This window comes from Lutra lutra, chromosome 12 (genome assembly GCF_902655055.1).
Source record: "Lutra lutra chromosome 12, mLutLut1.2, whole genome shotgun sequence".
NCBI lineage: Eukaryota > Metazoa > Chordata > Mammalia > Carnivora > Mustelidae > Lutra > Lutra lutra.
In genome coordinates, this window is record NC_062289.1 from 59,164,375 (window position 1) to 59,187,009 (window position 22,635).

At 36.3% G+C, this 22,635-nt stretch overlaps 1 protein-coding gene across 6 annotated transcripts in view; it reads left to right on the top strand.

Annotated features, from left to right (window-relative positions):
• ANKRD12 (ankyrin repeat domain 12) overlaps positions 1 to 19,167 on the top strand; it is a 129,832-nt gene extending 110,665 nt beyond the window's left edge. For all 6 annotated transcript variants that reach the window (XM_047696846.1, XM_047696845.1, XM_047696849.1 and 3 more), the window contains 4 exons: positions 7,236 to 7,334; positions 11,094 to 11,237; positions 13,970 to 14,065; positions 14,679 to 19,167. In XM_047696846.1, the coding sequence (XP_047552802.1) occupies positions 7,236 to 7,334; positions 11,094 to 11,237; positions 13,970 to 14,065; positions 14,679 to 14,864 (525 nt within the window). In that variant the 3' untranslated portion in view covers positions 14,865 to 19,167. The remainder of the gene's footprint in view (positions 1 to 7,235; positions 7,335 to 11,093; positions 11,238 to 13,969; positions 14,066 to 14,678) is intronic.
• Positions 19,168 to 22,635: the final 3,468 nt, after the last annotated feature.

Below are 22,635 nucleotides of genomic sequence, written 5' to 3' on the forward strand. Positions count from 1 at the left end.
ACCAGTGAGCTTGTGGTGCCACATTTGTTGGCCTCTTTTTCTTTCTACTTGATCTTTGTCACATTTGACATTGTGACCATCTTGTTCATAAAACTGGCCCCTCCTTAGTTTTTTGATGGTACACTCTTCTGGTTCCCTTGCCTCAATGACATATCTTTTTCTCTCTCTTTTAATGACTCCTATACCTTACCCTTTAAGCATCAGAGTTCCCTAGGAATCATTCTTCAGTCAACTTTTTGTCGTTGTGGTCTTGGCTATTCCTGTGGTTTCAGCACTCTTCCACATGTCAGTTTAGTCCCCTAAAATTCTTACCTTAGCCATGTCATCTCTGTTGACCTCCAGAATCAGATGTACATGCCTCTTGGGCAGCATTACCTATATGATCTGCAGATACCTGTCATAGGTTTAGTTCCCCAGGAAGTAGGCCCTGAGATTCTGCGCAAAGCTTATTGGTGAGTCAGGAAAAATACCTATAACCGTGTGAAGGAACCGCAATTCAGCAGAGCAAGAAGTCAAACTGAAATGTAGTTGCAGCATTCATTTTACCTGGAACTCAGGAGTGGGGTGGCCCTTCTGACATGTAGCCTGCCACTAAGGAGAGAACATGACCTTGGGCACACCAAGGTGTCTTCCCTTCCAGGGTTCCCATTGCCAGTTTCTTGAGAGGAACTCCAGAGAGCTTTCAGCCTCCAGCACTCCTGGGAGCTGGGGTTGAGTGCCTCATTCCTGAAGGAGGATTCTAACCATGCGCCAAGTATCCACTCCAACTTTAGACTCCCAAAGACCAAAAGAAATGATTTATCTCTCATTGTCTCAGAAGCAAATCTTTATTTATTAGTGATGACACCAGAGTACTGACCTCTCAGTTACCATATTCTATCTATTCTACCTTAGAACTCTCTCCATTAACTCTACCTTCCACCACTGCCCTGTTTTAGGGCCCTCATCATCATCCCTCACTTAGAACATGCAGCAACTTTGTCACCACTTTTTTTTCCTACTCTCTTTCTGCAGCAGCATTCTCTTTTGTTGTGAAATATATATCCTATTTAAAACAGTAAAGGGGCTCCTGGCTGGCTCAAATCAGAAAAGCATGTGACTCTTGATCTCAGGGTTGTGAGTTCGAGTCCTGCATTGGTTTTAGAGATTGCTTAAATAATAAAACTTAAAAAAAGAAACCCAATAATAAAAAACTATTACCCCTACTTAAGTCTCTTAGCTGTGATTAGCTATCTTCCCATTACCTACAGCTTAAAATCCACATCTAGTCCTGTTGTAACCATTTATTTTATAATCTGATCCCAATCTACCCCTTCAGCTTCGTTTCCTCACAACTTCCAAACTCACCCAATAATTCAGCCATATTTCACTCACTCTTCAACAGAAATCTGTTGTTCGCTACTCTTGGTAGTTAGTGCTGTTCCTTCTGCCTGAAATACTGTTCCTGCCAGGCTTTTTTTTTTTTCTGTTCTCTTCCTTGCCTTTCTTCCAGCTGTGTTGTCACTTCTGTGCAAAATCTTGTCAAAGCAGAATTGTTTGTGTCTTCCTCATACTTTCACTATGATATCATAGTCAACTGCTCACATGTCTGCCTGTAATCTGATTAAGGGCTAGGACACTATTTATGTCTTATAGAATGAGTCCCAGATTTATCTTTAGCTGTGAGTACACTATTGATTTCCGTAACTGTTTCTAGCTTCTTCTGAACATTACCTGCATGTCCTACAATATCCATGTAATTATCAGGTCCAATACCAAACCAGTTTATCCTATCTCAAAAGTGTTCTTTTTGCCCTCTCTGATGTAGTTACTGTCATTATCTGCACTCTTAATTTCCCAGGCTAGGAACCCAAAATTCAACCTTCACCTCTTCCCCCTCACATCAGTCACTAAGTCATGTTCATTCATCTTCCTTCTGTCTCTTACCACTGCTGTATATGTACCACATTAGCTCCATTAACTGTTCATTCGCATATGTGAATATTGCATAATCAGATATTCAAAGTACTGCATAATCAAATAACTCATAACCATTTGCTAAGCATTGTGCTAACTAGATATCAGAAACCAGCAAAACAGTCATTCTGAACATCTACTATAGGTTCTATTCTAATCTCTTCTGTCGAGCTAGCCTTCTTACTGTCCAGGTGCCTTATACATAAATCAGATCTGATTCTGTGACTACCTGGCTAAACATTTTTAGATAGACTCCCAGTTTTCTGTAGAAAAACTTCCCATCATTGTCTACAGGCCCTCCCATACTTCTCTAGGCTTGGCTGTAGTTATTACCCTATTACCGTATATAATGCTTCCCTAGGCTATTCTATACTGTTTGACATCCTGCCTTTGTGTGTGTTATTTTTTCAAAACCTAGTTCAGAGAAGATCAAAAAGTCAGATTTTTACATTACCCTACTACTAGTAAGCAATAATAGTAGATTTAAAAGAATAGAGTTGTAGGGCGCCTGGGTGGCTCAGTGGGTTAAGCCGCTGCCTTCGGCTCAGGTCATGATCTCAGGGTCCTGGGATTGAGTCCCGCATCGGGCTCTCTGCTCAGCAGGGAGCCTGCTTCCCTCTCTCTCTCTCTCTCTCTCTCTCTGCCTGCCTCTCCATCTACTTGTGATCTCTCTGTCAAATAAATAAATAAAATCTTTAAAAAAAAAAAAAAAGAATAGAGTTGTAAATAAGTTTGTCACTTTTTAAAATTCTTTCAGCAAAATAATTTGTTAATAACTTAAAGATTATAAAGCTAATAGTTTTGTTGTTTCTTTTGTTTCCCCTTAAAGGGTAAGAAATTTTAACTGAAGTATGTTATATTGTAGGCTTGAAAAATATAGGTAAAACTGTGAAGAACCCATTTAAGTTAAACTTTTATAAGCTATTACACTAAAAACAATTCTTTTTTTTTTAAGAGTTTACTTATTTATTTGACAGAGATCACAAGTAGGCAGAGAGGTAGGCAGAGAGAGAGGAAGGGAAGCAGGCTCCCTGCTGAGCAGAGAACCCATGTGGGGCTCGATCCCAGGACCCTGGGACCATGACCTGAGCCAAAGACAGAGGCCTTAACCCACTGAGCCATCCAGGTGCCCCACACTAAAAACAATTCTAATAAACCATACTAGGTTGCCTTTTTAGCACTTGCCTGTTGAGAGGTATATAGTATGACATACATATTTGTATATATGTTATGTGTGCTTGTGTTTATGATTACCTTTTCATATTCCTTCAAAGGTGACATAATACAAGTTTAATCCCCTTGCAGCAATTCTGGAGATACAGCTATGGTTAAATCAGAATTTAGTTATATCAAATATTGTTTCAGAAAGGGCTGTAACTAGAGTTGAGAATTTTTTCTTAGTGTAGTAAAGGGGTTTTTGTTTGTATCAGAGGTTCTATTGATTTCACAGAGAGGTAGAGAGCACAAGTAGGCAGAGCGGCAGGCAGAGGGAGAGGGAGAAGCAGGCTCTCCACTTAGCAGGGAGCCCAATGTGAGACTCGATTCCAGGACCCTGGGATCATGACCTGACCTGAGCTAAAGGCAGCCGCTTAACCAACTGAGCCACTCAGGCGCCCCTTTCGTTTGTTTTTAATGAGAATTATTAAAGAAACACACAGCACAGTATAGTAGAAAGAGCAGTAGTTTCCAGGTAGTATACGTAAGTTTGTCTGGATTTTACTGCAAAGCAGCTGTGTGATCTTAACTAATTCCTTCTCTGATTCTTAATTTTCACATCCATAAAACCATAATACCAACCCTACCTCAAAGCAGGTTGAAATAGTACAGGTTATAACCCATTAAAAATGTTAAAACATTTTTTTTATAGATTTAAGAGGTTATCATTATTTTATCCCACTCAAAATAACTTTAAGGTTCATATTTATTAGAGTTAATTTGCAACCCCCCACCTTTTATTCATAAAAGGCTGTGCTTCTGAGCTTACTGGACTGAAACTCATTTGTTCAATACTTTTTTTCTAAAAAGTAATGAAAAGCCAGAATAACAAAAATCACTTTTATACTACATTATTTTTAATAGGTTCCAATATGATTTTTTCCATTTGTTTCCTCTGTCAGCTGTCATTTTATTGAATTGATCTCTCCACGTTTGTGTGATCTATTTATAGAACCTGTTAGAAATGTAGTGAAACACCTCCAAAGTCAGCTTAAGTGTTTGTCCTTCTAGCACATATTTTTCTCATAATTTAGACAGAATGCTGCTGTTTTTCCAGAGAAAGTCAAAGGAAGAAAAATAAAACTGTAGGTCAGGTTCCCAAAAGACAAATGAACTGGGGGAGAATAATGAAAAATATAGGTAAAACTGTGAAGACTTGTCACATCCTGGTATCTACTGTGGTTATGAGTACCAGCACACAGATCCCTACAGGGAGATTCTAAGAGTGGATGTCAGGAAAGAAGACCATCCAAGGGAATCTGTCAGGAGAGTTTATATTCTGGAGACTCCTGGGAATAACAGATCCTAAAAGACAAAAGCTCCAAACATGATTTATGTAAAGATAGATGGGGAAACAGGAAAGGGGAGGTTTCCTCAGAAAGTCTCCATATATTTTGTTTTTGGCGGTTTTACCATTTCTCTGTACATGGATGTTGAAGATTTCCAAATTTTCGTATTCTGCCCAAACCTCTCTCAGCTTCCTTTTTTGCTAAATAGACGTAACTCCACTTGAATGTCCATGAGCTCCACAAACTTGACATATTAGGCCTGAATTTAACCCAAAACCCTTTTTCTCTTTTCTCCTGTCCCCTCTCCCCTCCTGGATTATCTCTTACCACCCATTTGGTCCTCATGCTAAAGGACTCACAAGTCCTCTGCAGCTACGCCCTCTCTTTTATCCTTGGTCACCATATTTTTAGACCCCTTCCTCTCCATTCCCTCCTCCTCATACCAGAGTCACAGTGATTTGCTTCCTTACTTTCTTGCCTGTGGTCTTATTCTCCTAATACCTATTCTGCAGACACAGTAGTGAACTGTAAGATCTTTCAGTGGTTTCCCACCACATACAAAATTTACCTTAATGTGTTATGCACAATATCTGTTCCACAGTGTGTAATTAAACACATGGGGATGATGGTGGGGCAAGGTGGGGAGGGCTCATGGTCAGATACGTTTGGGAAATGGAACACCATTAATCTAAAGATAATAGGTTTCTCTTGTCACTGCAGGACTTCTCAGAATGAGTAAGTTTAATTTGTCAATTAGATACCTAAGCAAGCATATATATACAGTTTTCCCAAACTTATTCATTCTTGGAACCATTTCCTGCAAGTCATGTTTATGGGCCCAGTGTTCTGTGGAACACACTTTAAGAAAACTAGTCTAAGTGTGCCTGGGTGGCTCAGTTGGTTAAGCATCTGCCTTCAGCTCAGCTCACGATCCCAGGGTCCTGGGTTCCAGCCCTGCATTGGGCTTCTTGCTCAGTTGGGAGCCTGTTTCTCCCTCTGCCTGCCACGCCCCCTGCTTCTGCACTCACTCTCGCTAGCTCTCTCTCCCTCTCTCTGTTAAATAAATAAATAAAATCTCTAAAATAAAATTAAGCTAGTCTTGAAAAAAAAAGAAAGAAGGAAAGAAAAGCTGGTTTACAGAATTAGACTGCAACCTTTATTACTTTGCCCCTACTGATCTCCCCATCTTCATGCCCTTTCATTCTTTCCCTCAAAGTTGATGTCTCCAGAACAACTTGTACTTTTCCAGACACCATACTATCTCTTTGTTTTGTGCACTTGATCACACTGCCCTCTCTTCTGGGAATTATCTCCCTCTCTTCTTTCCCTTCTTTTTCCCCCCACAACGCATTTCTCTCACCTTGTGATTCTGGCTCTTCCTTTAACATGTAGCCTCAGGCATTACCCTCTCCAAGAAGTTTTCTCTGATACCCCAGGCTCAAAGGAGTAGATACTCTTCCTCTGGCCTGCATAAAGGAAGCCTTTATGATTTTGGAAAACTTCAAGATAGTATCACTAAATTTCACTGTTACTCTTACTAAACTTAAAGATGTTTATAAGGCACAGAAATCAAACAATTTTATTACTGTAGTTAGAGGCCTGAAAAATAATCTGCCCCAGTAAGTTATTTGTCCTGTAGAATTTTCTGCATTGATTCAACTGAGTCATGTGATGTTATTTAACATTTTTTTCACTCCCCCATAATTCCTGTAAACTGTTTATAGAGTCCCAATCAGATCCAGGTTTGATTCTTTGGCTAGAGCTTTTCATATATGGTGTATAATTCCTTTAGCCCCACATCAAGACATACATAGAATCTGCTTGTCCCACCTTCTGAAGAATCAGAAAAGTCAACTAAGTTATTCTATGGTTCCTGAACATACTGAGATACTTTACTTTTCCCTAAATGCTGACAGTAGTTAGAAGCTAGATGGTGGGGGGGAGAGGAATATAGATATTCCAAGAGACAGAGGGAGAATATTAGGGGATCACAGATGTCTGTATATTAACTGTGTAACAATGCATAGATGGTATCTGCTTCCTTAACTTCCAGCATATACCAGAATGCAGTCCACTGTAATAATCGATTTAGAGATGAACCAACCATAAGATTTTTGGTGTACGGAAAGACAAAATGGGTTATCACCTATAATAAAGAAGTTTGAAAACTACAGATCTATTAGAGGATAATTCCATCTTTTTATAAAAGACTTAATTCAGTAAATGTAAAACTCACCACTTTTTGATTTGTATTCTGTCTACAAAGAGACTTTATGTTTACTACACTAAGACTCAGACTGCTGTAACCTTTAGGACCGGACTGTGTGCTTGTTTTTTTCCCCCTGCTTTTGTGAACCCTCCCTCCCTGTTTATGAGCTGTCACTTACTGATGCTCTAAAATGTGTCTCTGTAAAAAGGAATTTCCTTAGTCCTTAGGCTTTTTAATTTGCTCTTTGAAATTTGCTGTGGCCTCAGAATTAAAACATCTAAGTTTATCGGTATGTTCTGTGCTTCAGACTTTGAAGTTGAGAATAATCGGTTGTATAATTGTTACTGTATTATCTAATTCAGAGAACATGATAATTTATGTTTTTATTAACTGATCCAGAAATAGGTTTAGCTGGCTCAGTCAGAAGAGATCTGACTCTTGATCTTGAGGTTGTAATTTTGAGCCCCATATTGTGTGTAGAGATTACTTAAATAAATAAAACTTTGTTAAAAATTAGGAATAGCTCATTGTTGTATTTTTAACTAATGTGTGTTTTTAAAAATTAGATTACACCACCACCTTCACTGTCAGATCCACTTAAAGAGCTTTTTCGGCAACAAGAAGTTGTAAGAATGAAACTACGTTTGCAACACAGTATTGAAAGGGTAAGAAGTGTTTAAATTTATGCAAAAAATTATTGTATTTTAACAATAGATCATAATGACCTACATTATATTTTATGTGTATATGTATATATTTTATATACACACACACACGTAACTGCCTTAGGGGATTTTCCTTATTTAGAACCATTTTGGGAAATGGTTTGATTTTGTTATCTTGTACCTGTGTAGTTAGGGAATTTATAAGCCTGTTTTAGGGCAGCTGTCCTTATGTTACAGTTCGTGTTGAGTGTATTTTTGATGTATAAAAATCTCTTAATAATTTCTTGTTATCATTTGCTGAATTTGTGGAACTAAAGTGGTGAATTCCTAGTTAGATAGTTGGATTTCCAAGTTTTCTGCTTCAGTGCAGAATACTTAGAAAAGCTGTTCTTATTGGTCCTTAGATTTCTGCTTTCGTATTCTAGTTTCTAGTGGTTAATCTTGGCATGGGATGATGTGAGAAAACCTATCTATTTATAGAAATCATAAAATTCATTTCACTTGGATTGACAAAAATGTAGCACCTTCTTAATCTTTTGGGAGGGCCAGGGACTTCTGAAACTTGGTATGAAATGTGTTCCTTCTTTATAGAGGCATATATATACTCTTACAAACAAAAGTATGCAGTTTCTTTGATTCTTACATAACTGATTTCCTAGGGCAGAGGTTTTTCACTTTTCTATGCCATGAGACCCGTGTAACAATCTGGCAAATATAAAACCTTTTCTCAAAATTATCTTTTTAAATTAATAAATTTATAGCATTGCAAAGAGAACAATAAAAGAAAGAAGCACTGATACAGACCTTACAACATTGTGCATGACCTATGGCAGTGAATATTTTGTTCTCAATAAGAAGTTAAGTCACATTATACACATCAATAGCTATTTCAACCATCAGGCATGTTTGAAGCCACCTGGTAACATATTTTCATCTGTTCATCTATCCATGTAACAAAAGCCATGCTGCCTTATAGGTAGTTAAGAATTCTTATTTGTACTGTGCAATTTTCAGAACTTTAGCAGATAGTAAAAATTACTCACTTGCTTTCATATATTGACCAATAGACAATTTAAAATGCCTCACCAGTGTGACAGCAAACAATGATACCATTTGGGGGCAATATCTGTAACACTTATAATATGAATTGAAAATATTTGTGATTTCTATGGATGGCAAAGTTGCAGATACTTTTGATATTTCTGTGGTTTGTGGCCTATACTCATAATTGAAAGAAATGTCAGTTGGAGGTTAATAAAAAATAAAGAATTTTTTACATCCAGGTTCACAGATGACACTTTCCCCAGTCTATCTACGGGCTTCTTGGCAATGTTAGGACCCCAAGTCAAGAACCTCTGTTCTAGGGTCATTTTTCCCTTTGGAAGTGATGATGATACTTGAATGAGCACTGAATGAACAAACACATCTTACAGCCCAGAGTTCCTGGCCCAGTTTCTTGAACTACGTCATGCCCCACACTGCCTCTCCAAGAACTAAGGTGGGGAGTACTTTGGGGCATGCATAACCCATTCTCAGAAGACATTGTTTAAGAAGCGATGCTCTGGAAGTGCAAAGACATAACATTAGGGGCGCCTGGGTGGCTCAGTGGGTTAAGCCGCTGCCTTTGGCTCAGGTCATGATCCCAGGTCCTGGGTTCGAGCCCCGCATCGGGCTTTCTGCTCAGCAGGGAGCCTGCTTCCTCCTCTCTCTCTGCCTGCCTCTCTGCTTACTTGTGATTTCTCTCTGTCAAATAAATAAATAAAATCTTTAAAAAAAAAAAAAAAAAGGAATGATGACCTAAAGTGAAATATTTAGGCTGTCATTTAAGCAGTGTATCTCTTTTAGTTTTTTTAGGGTCTGACTTCATTTTTGGTTATTGCTCTTAATCTCTATACAATTATGGCCAATCTTTTAGGAAAACTTTTCTTCTAGTTATTTTTTCTTAGCATCTCATCAACTTTTTGGATATATTATCACTTAAAGTCCCACCTTAAACTTGTACTTAATGAATCATAAGTGTTAGACTTACCTCTTCTCTTTTGAGTATCATTTGTTACATAAAATTTAAAAGAGATTAAATAGGACTGTGTTTCTTTGTGTTTTCACTAAATTATAAATACAGTAAAACTCTATAGTAATACATATTTGGATATGGTGAGGCCTCCGTCCTCCAGTAGGGGAAGAATAAAGTTCTTGTCAAGAGAGAATAGGGAATGTGGTGAGAAGAATACCAGCCACATCTTTAATATTTTATCAGCTCAGTCTGCCAGATAGAACCAACAAAATGATGGACATCTTATAATGGAAGGATTCCTGGACTCAGGAATCCTTGAAGTTCTAACCAGCCACCGGTCCTAGGGTTGCCCCCACCGATGTTTAAACCAAAGAAGACAGTTACCACCAGATGGCACAAGTCTGCAACCAGTATCGCCATGGGTTGGGATCGTAGCTATACCCTAGGATTCCCAGTCTAATAAATGCAGAGGATTGCCTGATGACTTCATTAACTTTATGATAGGGTGAGTTTGCATATTACATAACTGGAAGTATTGCACCCCAGTTAACACATTTTAAGACAGGATTGTACTGTGATTGTCAGAGGTTTAATATCAGCATCAAGGTACAGTGTTTGTTTCTATGAAAATGTTCATCATAAAACGAGCTACCACCACAATGGCACAGCACTTCACATCCATTAGAAAGGCTATAATAAAAGATAATAACAAGTGTTGGCAAGATTGTGAAAAAATTGGAACCCTCATACATTGCTGATGGAAATGTAAAATGCTACAACTGCTGTTAATGACTTGGCAGTTTCTCACCAGGTTAAACATAGAACTACGATATGACCTAGTACCTCCACTCCTAGTTATTTCCCTAAGAGAAAAGGAAATTTGCATCCAAGCAAAAACTTGAGTGTGAATGTTCATAGTAGCCTTATTCATGATAGCACAAAGCTAGGAACAACCCAAAAGACCATCAGCTGATGAATGAATAAAGAAAATATGGTGTGTTTATATAGTAGAATATTATTCAGCCATAAAAAGGGATGAAGTACTAACGCATGCTGTAACACAGATGAACTTGGAAAACATGTGACATGAAAGAAGCCAGTTACAGAATACCACATGTTCCATGGATCCATTCGTAAGAAAATATCCAGAGTAGGTAAATCCATAGAAACAAAAAGTAGAGTAGTGGTTGCCAGGGGAAGAGGAGGTATATGGGGCATGACTGGTGATAGATATGGAGTTTCTTTTTGGGGTGATGAAAATGTTCTGAAATTAATGGTGACGGTTGAACATTTTGGTGACTATACTGAAAGCCACCATTGTACACTTGCAAAGATAATTTTTTAAAAAAGCCTGCCGCTTTTGGAAAGAACACTTATTTATACTTTTAGAACAATTCAAGTTCTCAAATCTCTCAATCTCTGTGAAGAAAAAACTTGTCTGAGGGGCACCTGAGTGGCTCAGTCAGTTAAGCGTCTGCCTTTGGCTTAGGTCATGATATTGGGGTCCTGGGATCGAGCCCCACATCAGGGTCCCTGCTTGGCCGGAAATCTGCTTGTCCCTCTTCCTCTGCTCCTCCCCCTGCTTGGGCACATTCTCATTCTCTCCCTAATAAATAAATCTTTAAGAAAAAAAAAACTTCTCTGAAATTCAGGTCCTTTAGTACATTTTAAGTAATTTTATTTTATTTGAAAAAACAGGTGATTGAAGAATTATGGGTATTTTTTTTTATTCTTGGTTCAACTAGGAAAAACTCATTGTATCCAATGAACAGGAAGTTCTGCGAGTTCATTACAGAGCTGCAAGAACATTGGCAAATCAAACACTCCCATTTAGCGCATGCACTGTGTTGCTGGACGCAGAAGTGTACAGTGTGCCGCTGGATGCTCAGGTAAAGTGCCACTGATACAGTTAAAATGTTCCTAAATAGAGCTTGGGTGCTTTTGTGATCTGTTCCCACAGAAGAAACTTGAATCCAGCAATCAATAAAACTCAAAAGAGAAAAACAGTTCCTGCAGAATAAAGTACTTCTAGATCACTTGATCTTTTTTCTAAAATCCTCTAAACATCAGGCTCATATTATAAAAGCTGATATTTACAAAACCAATATGTGTTTAGAATAGTGCCCTTTTACATAATTTGTAATTTGTTTCTAAAGTGGGTGTTTGTACCTTCAGGCAACTGGAAAGCAACTGTAAGCTGGAAGACACTACAGGCAAATTGAACCTCTAGATTGTGATGGTGCTAAAATAGGGCCAGGTCTTGTTTTGGTCTTGGATATTTCTGGAATAAATAAATATAGTTGTAGAAAAAAACTGTAGCTATGTCTTGAATAGAGTTTACTGCCACATAGAAATTATACGAATTCAGAACCAGACATATCAGTTGTCAGAATATCTTGTGCCTCACAAACGAGAATGAAATTCATTGGTCATAGAATATAATGATTAAAATAAAGAGTAGGCATGGACAGTGAAGGATTATTACACAAAAGTATTAAGAAATGCTGTTTTAAGTCAGAATAGAAACACAAAGGATGTAGGGTATATTACAGAGAAAATTACTTAGTTCTCTCTGGGCTTTATTTTTCTCCTCTGTAAGAAAAAAAAAGGATGATGGACATTGGAGAGGGTATGTGCTATGGTGAGTGCTATGAAGTGTGTAAACCTGGGCAATTCACAGACCTGTACCCTGGGGCAAATAATACATTATATGTTAATAAAAATATATGTTAAAAAATTTAAAGATTATTAAAAAATAAAATTTAATTATAAATTAACTATGTCATTAAAATAATTGGGCATTAAAACTCATAAAAAGATTAAAACTCATAAAAAGATTAAACTAGAACAGTGGATTTCGAACTTTACGTCACTGTTTTATCCAAATGAAAGTATTCAGAGATATTTGAAAAGGCTATTAAGAATAATAATTGTGGGAGATGGGGAGAGCCCGGGTGGCTCACAGTCTTTTGAGGATCTGACTCTTGATTTCGGCTCAGGTCATGATCTCTCAGGGCCATGAAATCAAGCCCTGTGTAGGGCTCCACACCAGGCATGGCGCCTGCTTAAGATTCTCTCTCTCGCTCTCCCTTTACTCCTCCACCTACCATTTGCATGCATTCTCTCTAAAATAATAATAAAATAATTGGATCTTAAGAAAGAACTATTTGACTCTAAGGAAATACACTTTGGAAAAGGCCACTGAGGGAATTTACATAATTCTCAGCTTTAAAGAATTTAAAGGGAAGAATGAATGGTTTTTAATAATGGAAATGAACAGTTTATGTTACTAAAGGCTGGACTAGACAATGAAATATCTTGAGATCTTTTAAAGTTTTGTGCAATTATAGAGTAATGAAATCAACTTTAGAACAATATAAATCAAGCTACAAGGAAAGTCTCTTGAAGATTTCTGGTTCACAGTGGTTGAGTAAACATACCTTTTTATTTTGTCTTCCTTCCAAAACTCACCGAAATGACAAAAGATGTAAAAATAAAAAGCAATCCATAGCAGAACTGGAAATTGAGATGGAAAGCCACTGGACCACAACGGGATGACGTTTCTGATAAATAAGAATCTGTTGCCCCAGATAGGTTAGAGGAGAACATCAAAAATAAGTGAGTTTTCTCAGTAAACCCTTAGAAGGATCCCCAAATCAGAGACTAAAAGATTAGGCCATGATCGGCCTAATAATTAAAGGACAGAAGAACTTTGTCCTTCTCTTGAGGAAAACTATGGAACTCTTACCCGTCCTTCTCCTCTGGCTTTAGAGTAGACGGTCTCTCAGTGAGTAGCGGGCTCCCGTGAGAAGAGCCACCGAGGAATTAACGGAAAGGAGAAGAAGTCTACCTTTCCTAGCTAAGGGCTTAGATCGTCCATTAGCCTGCTTTCTCGTCAGACCTCTTCCTTTTCAAAATAAGCTTGTAATATTAAAAAGATTCAATAATAAAATCTTAAATACTAAAAACATCTTACAGAGGACCAAGGAGGAAGTGATAACCGCTAAAACTGGGAGCATCTACATGATGCCTGGATGTCACTTGGATAGCAGCGGTGGTAATAGTAATAGCAGTAATTACAGCAGATGTTTATTGGAGTGAGTGCTTCCTGTACGCCCAAGCATTGTGATGAGGACGGCAGAGGCTTAATTCTCAAAACAAGATTAAAAGAGGTATTCAGCTCTCTTTACGGAGTAGAAAATTGAGAAAGTATATAATTAGTTCAAGATTACATAATAAGACACAAAGCTGGCATTTGAATACAGCCGTCTTAATTCCAAAACTGGTATTCTTAAGAATTGATAAAGAATTTCTTTATGATCACTCCAAAATACTGGTCCTGGAAAAAATGTTGGCCTTAAAGTGCTGTAGCTCACCTTAACACTTTTTCTCCCTACATACGGTAAACATTAACATTAAAATTAAAATGAGAAATGAAATCAATTTTATTTTAATAAGAATGTCCTAGGCATAAAAAAATTACATTTTATCTTTTTTCAAAATGTTTCCATCTTTCTTTTCATCATTCCATTATACCATAAAGAGATATAATGGCATATAGGTTTTAAAGTTGGTTAGTAAATTGTATAGTATTCAACTACTTTTGATGTTCTCTTTCCAGTCTGATGACAGTAAAACTTCTGTGAGGGATCGCTTTAATGCAAGACAATTCATGTCTTGGTTACAAGATGTGGATGATAAATTTGACAAATTAAAGGTATGTATATTTAAAAGTTCAGTTAAAATGGATGCTTCCCTCTTAAATGGAAAGTGTAGCTCTGTTAGGAAAGGAGATAGCCATTAGTCATGCATCCTCATGCCGGCTACAGTTGGAAAGTAAAGGAAAATAAAGAGCACAAGTCCATTTTTCAAGACCAGTGTAGTATGAAAGTTGAAACTATCACAGAAGTAGCAGTTTCTGATGGGGATATTTATGCTTGCTGTCCAGTATCCAAGTCTAGTGATCGTTCTGACAATGAAAGAATGGGGGAGGGCAATCAGAGAAAGAATATATACTATAAATAATTCATAAAGAAAATTATCTGGTTGGAGATTTAAAATCATTTCAAAAATCACTTCTAAGGTGTTCATGATTCTTTTGATAATTTGAAATCTCATTATTTGAAAGAGCAGTTTCAAATTAAAGTCTGTGAGGTCAGAGAGTTGTGAAGTTGCAGACCCAGAAATAGTTGGCATATGGATACAGAGAGGATAAAGCAGAAATGGGTGTGTAATTTAAAAACTTAATCACTAAAGAAACTATGGGTGAGATTAATTTTTAAAGCAAACTTGACAGAAAAATCAATTAACTCTTCTCTTCTTCTCAATAGACCTGTCTTTTAATGAGACAACAACATGAAGCTGCAGCTTTAAATGCCGTCCAGAGATTAGAATGGCAGCTCAAACTCCAGGAACTTGATCCTGCCACCTATAAATCTATCAGTATTTATGAAATCCAGGAGTTTTATGTTCCCCTTGTTGATGTTAATGATGACTTTGAATTAACTCCCATATAGCAGCCATTCCTTCTGGAGGTGTCGTCTTAAACTCATGTGGCTCAAGAGTATTAAACTGTGGAACACTGCCTTTTGAGAAAAATACTGATATTATGCCTTTACAGTTGTTAGTAAAGTTTGACTAAAGTTGGTTATGTATGTAGTAAACACTGTCATTTTATAAAGAATGAAAAGAGAATTATTTTGGATCCTAGATCCAGTTTCTAACTGAAATCTAGTATTTATATTGGTGAGAGGTAACTATTACATTAGAGCATGTTGGCAGACTGTGGTAGATATTTCAAAAGCTGAGAATCTGCTAACAGCACTGGAAGTTGTTAGCGCTCCTAAGTAACAAGATAACCACTAGTATTCAAATCTTTAAAGTTTTATTAAAATATATTGGTAAACTAAAAGGTTCAATTCCTACCAAATAGTTTCTAATGTGGAAGAAAAACTTGGCACAAAATTTCTTCAGTTTATTTTATCTGTAAATTAATTGTACAGTTTTCTTTTCAAAAGTTTTAATATTGTCTTCCTTTTTAATAACTTATTTTATACATATTGTGCAGATGTAAATCTTGTAATTAATGGTCAAAATGTATACAAAGGGATTGGTAGTCAAAACATGTACAAAGAAATAATTGTAAAGCTGTTGTGTCTAATGTTTTATTGGACCAAAGTTGTCGTTTGTATGGAATGTAGTAGTAATGTGTTCAGGTAGCAAAACTTTTAAATAAGGCCTGCATGTGTTTGAGTTAGCTTGTTTTCATCACCATAACTGTAAAGGTTGTGACTTAGTTGTACTGCATGCTTCCGACAGTTTAACTCTCTCCATAAGCAATGCCTGAAGTAGTGTAGGGTGTTTCATGCCAGTCTCCTGGGATAGTACCTATGACTCACTATGTTGGACACATTATTTAGAATTAGTCATGCAAAGAAACAGCTCTTATTTCATCTCACACAGTAGAACCCATTCTGCCTCCCAAAATGCCTTTGAATGAAAATTCTGAAATTGTAAATGTCTATTTTAATACTCAAGTATGAAAGAATCTGTGAATATATGTAAATATGTTTAATAAATTTTATTGGTCATGTTAAATCATTGTAAAACTTTTTTACATTGCTTAAATATAATGTTTTAAGCTTAATAACCTTTGCACTTTTAAAATACAAACTGAGTACTCGAATCAAAAATAGATATTCGGTAGTCAAAAGTACAAGAAACAGGCATATTCTGATCAATCTCTTCAATATTTATGAAAAATTGATTAATATGTTGTATTTTTTCCTTGTATCAAGATGCAAAACATATAATTTTCAGAATTTTATAATTAAAATAAGATTTGGTATGCTGTTTTTAATAAAATAATTAGCAATATACTTAGAAAAAACCCAGTTTCTTCTATAACATGAAGTAGATTAAATATTCAGGAATATTTCAGGTCTGAAATCTGCTCAACTTATTAAACATTTTTGAAAGGAAAATTAGGTTATAGTAAAATTGAACATAAATATATGAGATAAAATTTACAGAACTTTCCACAGTACTTTCTTGAATTATAAAATAATGCTGGATATTTTTTATTCTGATAGAGAAAAGTAAAAAGGATATATGAGGAATAAAGTGACTTAAACTCAGCAAGCAAGTTGGAAATCCCAGCTAATGGGAGAGAATGTAAAAACTGAAGTTTTTGAGTGCAAAGGTATATATTAAGCTTAGGGATTTTTGAATTTTTACGTCAATTTATATTTTAATTCATACTGTACTTGGCATGCGCAATAAAGCAGCACGTGTAAAAGATACACAGTGCAAGGACTTTATTATAAAGGTTGGATGTAGTGTTCTTTAGAAATTTAGATGAGATATTTGGGCCTTTTTTATTGAATACTTGGGGCCAAGAAAGGCAGGGTAGATTTTGAAGCACTGGTTTTGTTGAAGTTAAGTTTATTAAGGCTGGGAACATTAAAAGCTAATTTATAAAAGCAATACTTTTAATATGGAAAAACTCAATGCAAATTTTGTTTATACTTTTGCCTAAAACTAAAAAACCAGATTATTGAGCATTGAAGTCATAGAAAATATGAGAGGTGTAAATTTATACAGCATCTTGTTCTGAGGGTCCAACTGGAAAAGGAGGGGAAATCACTGTTTGGCCAAACAGAACAAGCTGCAGAAGAGAACAAGCAGGCAGGAATCTGGCATATTTTAGTTGTCCCAGCTTTTTACATACTAACCTAGTTCTCACCCTCTTCAGTGGTACCTCCAGTTGCTGGAGCCTTGATGCCATGCTTCTGCTTCTGCAGGTTTCCTTGTAAAGTGACTCAAAGCTGATCAGATAGCTTACACGGAAAGTTGAATGCCTTCTCGGTGGAATTTATACTTTAGTAAGTAGTTAGGAGCTTTATATTCTAAAGCTCTGAAATACTAGGAAAAAACTTGGAATGGGGTATATACCTAAAAAGATTTAGGATTCTGAAAGAGAAATAAAGGATGGTTAGTTTAATCAGTGATTTTTTTTTAACTATTCAAATATCATGAACAAGATATACTAAATTGTACCTAAGGATTTGTATTTCTTTAAATCTTGTTCTAAATCATATCTGTTTAATAAATGACTAGTTGATATTTGTGCATGTTATTTAATAAAGAGTTATATTTTTATAGAAAAAATAAGAGTGAAATGTGTGCTAAATGTTTTTTTTACTTCCCACTCCCATGTGACTCTAAGCCAAACACCAGTGTTTACTTTGGGCAGTAGTAAAATTACAGAAATACTCATTTTGGGGCAACAGCCTCTGAAGAATAGCTCAACTCTCTTCAGTAATGAGATCTCAAAAATGAATTACAAATGCTAGACATGCTGCAAACGTCATAACCATAAAAATCTCAAGCAAATACCCCATGAGGCTCATGTTAACAGACTTAATAGTTATATACTCATTCTAGAAATTGAGTGCAGTGCTAAATATGTATTTTTCTTAGTTATTCAGAAAGCTAGCAATATTTTTTATTCTATTTCTGGTATCCTGGTACATAAACCCCCAAAATTTTATATAGAGGAAATTGACTTTAAAAGTCATCAGATAGTCTTATCTTCTTAAATTTTTAGAGAGCATTTTCATGATTTTTCTGAAAATCCCTTTCAAACTTTTAAGGCAAAAAGATTGATACAAGAGATACTGGTCTTTGGAAAAACTTTGTGAAGTTTAATGGATTAAATATCTTTTAATTCATTTTCTTGGTGGCTTTCTTGACACCACAGTCTCCATTGTACCTAAAATGGGGTTAGAAAGCCTCCACAGTAGCAGTTACCCGAAGTTTTTCCAATCAGTAGAACCAGAGTTCATAGAACAGATGGAGGCAAATAAAGTTTAAATAATTCCCTTAATCAATATGGTGAAAAAAGCATGTAGAATTATAACTATCAGCATAAAAACAGTGAAAAATAAATCTAGAATGACTTTTTCCAGTGATTAAATGTTAAATACTACACAATATCAGCAAATAATGTAAACTTTTTAGACATGTGCATATCTCCATAAGAGAAAGTAGCATATAAAATTACTTAAAGATAAACACCTTCGCTTGCATGGGGATTCAGTTTTATTAGGTGGATTATTTACACAGAATTTAAGATTATTTATGAAACACATTTATTTAACTCTATTGATGACTTTTTAAAATGCGTTTAAAAAAAAAAAGCTATATGCCATATCAAAACATCTGAGTAGTCCAGATAAAAAGCTTTCAGGTAGCCACGTTTTCCCCACTTCCGAAGAAAATTCTGCTGTTAAGCACAGAATGAAGCAAGCTTTTGTGGATACCTGTGTGCCCATTACTCCGCTAAAGAGCTCATTATCAGTACCTTCTCCATTTTTTTAAAAAAAACTCGTTTAAATCCAGTTTAAACAAACAAAAAGAGCCAGTCCTAACAAATGTATATACTGTTACCATTGCCTGAATTGTGATTATTTGCATCATGGAAGGAAGTTCCCTGTGCTCCTTTGCAGTTAGTACTCCCTACCCCAGAAGAGACCACTGTGATTCCCATCACTGTATGTTTCTTGTACCTGTTCTTGAGTTTCATATAAATGGAATCAAAAGAGTATAATTTTCTTGTGTCTGCCTTCTTTCTCTCAACATAAGGTTTTGTTGGAAATTCATGGAAATTCATCCATGTTGCATATATCAGTAATATGTTCCATTTTATTAATGAGCAGTAGTATATTGTACAAACTTTTGTTTATTCATTCTCTTGTTGGTAGACATTTGGATTGTTTCCAATTTGGGGACTATTGTGAATAAAACTGTGAATCTGTACATCTTTTTTTGTGGACATATTCTTTCACTCTTGGGTACCTACCTTGGAGTACTAGGTCATAGAATATCGTTGTATGTTTAACTTTATTAGAAACTGACAGTTCTCCAAAGTGGTTGTACTATTTTATACCCCTACCTGTGAGAGACCCATTGCTCTGAATCTTCATCGTTTGGTGGTGTCAGTCTTCAGTTTCAGTGATTTTGGTGGATGTGTAGTGGCACCTTGTACCTTTCTTTAATTTGCATTTCCCTGATGACTGACGAGGTTGAACATTACTTTTTATATGCATATTGACCATTTGTACATATTTTGTGAAATGTCCTCAAATGTTTTGCTCATTTTTATTGGGTTGTCTTTATTACTGATTTGTAGGAATTCTTTATATATTCTGCGTATAAGTCCTGTGGTCAGATGCATTGTCCTGAGTGTTTTTACCTAGTCTGTGGCCTGCCTTTCCATTTTTCTTAATGAGTAGTTTCTGGAGTCCTGAAAGTACTTTGAGAGCTTTTGTTTCTGTGTTACATCAGTTACATCTACTTACCAGAGTAGAAATTAAAACAATTAAAAACTATTTTTAAGTGTATTACTAAACCTATACATGTATACTTTTATGAAAAATATATTTCCAAAATTAAAAATTACTAGGAAAATTGTATTATTTTAAATTTTGCAAATTACATAATATCAGGCCTAAAAATTTCATATCTGCTTCTGCACTCAATGCGTTGTATCTATTATTTGTTTGGTTTTGGTTTGGTTTGGTTTGTATGAAGAAAATATGGCTTCACACAATAGGAAAAGAAGGAGAATATGTTAATATTTTAAATATTTAATAGATTTTCAAACAAATGTGGGCATTGTTCTTTGATTCCACATCAAAACACAACAAATAGTTTCTTTTTGTTAAATATTTTATTCATTTATGAGAGAAAGAGAGAGAGAGTTCAAGCAGAGAGAGGGGCAGAGGGACAAACAGACTCCATGCTGAGCAGGGAGCCCAATGTGGCACTCTATCCCAGGACACTGAGATCATTACCTGAGCTGAAGTCAGACCCCTACCAGACTGAGCCTCCCAGGTGCCACAACAAATAGTTTCTAAAAGTTAGTCACCTTGTGGAATTCGAAACTATATAATCAACTTTTGCTAACTCTGTTACATTAAATCTATTTATCTTGCACTTCGGCTCTTTTAACAGTGAATGATTTTTAACATCATGTATTGATCCTTTAGAAAACATGGGGTAACGGTGTTATGTGTGTCTTCCAAATGTTGACAGAGCTCATTTTATAATACTAAAAATTCATACTTGTTAATATCACCACTGATTTCATCAAAAATGTCTTTTAAGTAATCGGAAGCTGTGAAGCTGTAAGTGACAACTACAAGTTTTCCAAAATTCTAATCTTTACTTGAAAGGTCAAACGTTGTTGGCAATAAACACTGTCAGTTCTTTAAAGTGACAGGCTTTGGGGGCACCTGGGTGGCCTCAGTTAGCAGTTAAGCATCTGCCTTTAGCTCAGGTCATGATCCCAGGGTCCAAGGATTGAGCCCCACATCGGGCTCTCTGCTCAATGGGGAGCCTGCTTCTCCCTCTCTCCCTGGTGCTCCCCCTGTTGTGCTCTCTCTGTCAAATAAATAAAATCTTTTTTTTTAATTAAAGTGACGTGCTTTTGATAAAGGTACCATGTGATACGTATATCAAATGATCTATATATATATATCTCACATCATAATGTTTTTAAAAGCAAATGATTTACCATTTCATTAAACATTCATTATATGGACATTCCATAATCTATTTAACCTGTTTCCTCTTAGACACTTAGGTATTTTGCAATTTTTTTAATCCCCCCCCCCAAAAAAAGATGTTCAGTGAACCTCTTAGTACTGAGATAAATTCTTCTGCTAAAACAATAATAAAAAAAATTCTTGTGCCTGCTTTCCCTTACAGAGAAACACTCCTTTTAGACCAAGGAGCAAATATCTTCCCAGATAGACTCCTCAACTAGCTTCATAGTTTCAGTCCAGCCCTATTATAACAAGTTGGAACTAAAAAATTCCTAGGTAGATGGAATGGATGACAAAGTAAGCTTCAGAACTCTAGGCTGGACTAATCACTTTAGAATGGGCTTCTGAGTCTAATTTCATTCAGAATTCCACAGCCATTAGATTTTTCTCCATGGAAAACTAAGTATTTTGGATTATGCACAGGACTGTTCCAGCCAACAAGAAAGATCCACAGTAGCAAAATTTCCGAAATTCTCCACCATGAGACTTCATTGTTGTGAAGGTCAGGCAGGGTTCACATATAGAACTCTGAACTCTGGTAGGAAGACTGCCTAGCAATCAGTATGATAATCTAATATTACAAAATATATGATGCTAAGGATATGATTCTTCTAATTCTTAGGATTATTTTAGTTTTTTCTCAGGGACTGTTTATACTCTATATGCAATCTTTCAAATATATAGCGTATTTCCAGTAGGTTATGATAAAGTCAACTCTCCTAATCTTTTTTTTTTTTTTAAAGATTTTATTTATTTATTTGACAGAGAGAGATCACAAGCAGGCAGAGAGGCAGGCAGAGAGAGAGGAGGAAGCAGGCTCCCCGCTGAGCAGAGAGCCTGATGCGGGGCTCGATCCCAGGACCCTGAGATCATGACCTGAGCCGAAGGCAGTGGCTTAACCCACTGAGCCACCCAGGCGCCCCAACTCTCCTAATCTTGAAGCTCCTAATCATGAGTAGAAATAATTACTGAAGCAAGTTATCCCCTCTGTATATTCATTCTGAACAACACTACATGATGGCACCAATATTTTCCCCTATTGATCTTGGGGAAACAGGCTATAATTTTTCATGGCAGCTTGTTAACGCTCTTTATTTTTATTTTTTAAGATTTTATTTATTTGACAGAGAGAGAGGGAACACAAGCGAGGGAGTGGAAGAGGGAGAAGCAGACTTCCCACTGAGCAGGGAGCCTGATGCAGGGCTCGATCCCAGGACTCTGGGATCACAACCTGAGCCGAAGGCAGATGCTTAACGATTGAGGCACCCAGGCACCTCTTGTTAATGCTTTTTAATTCGAAAGTTCATTTGTATTATAGTTCAAAGCTTTCTTCCTATTAGTCACCTCTGTAGCAGTAATTACATTATAACATAATTTTCTTTCAACAGAGGCACAGAAATTTATTCTTACATGCTAAAAACAATTCTTAAACATTTTCACTTCCATTGATGTTGAAGTAGCAGAACAATCCTATGACCTCACATGAGGCTGGGCATAGTTTGTGTTCCCATCAGCCAAGGAAGAAAGATCTAATACCCAGGGCATCAAATAGAGTACTCAGGAAGGCATTGCCTTTGTGAAACCAAATAAGCCCCAAATCCCCTCTGGCCAATCCTAAAAATTAGCTTCAAAAAGATCAAACCAGGGACGCCTGGTAGATCCGTCAGTTAAGCATCTA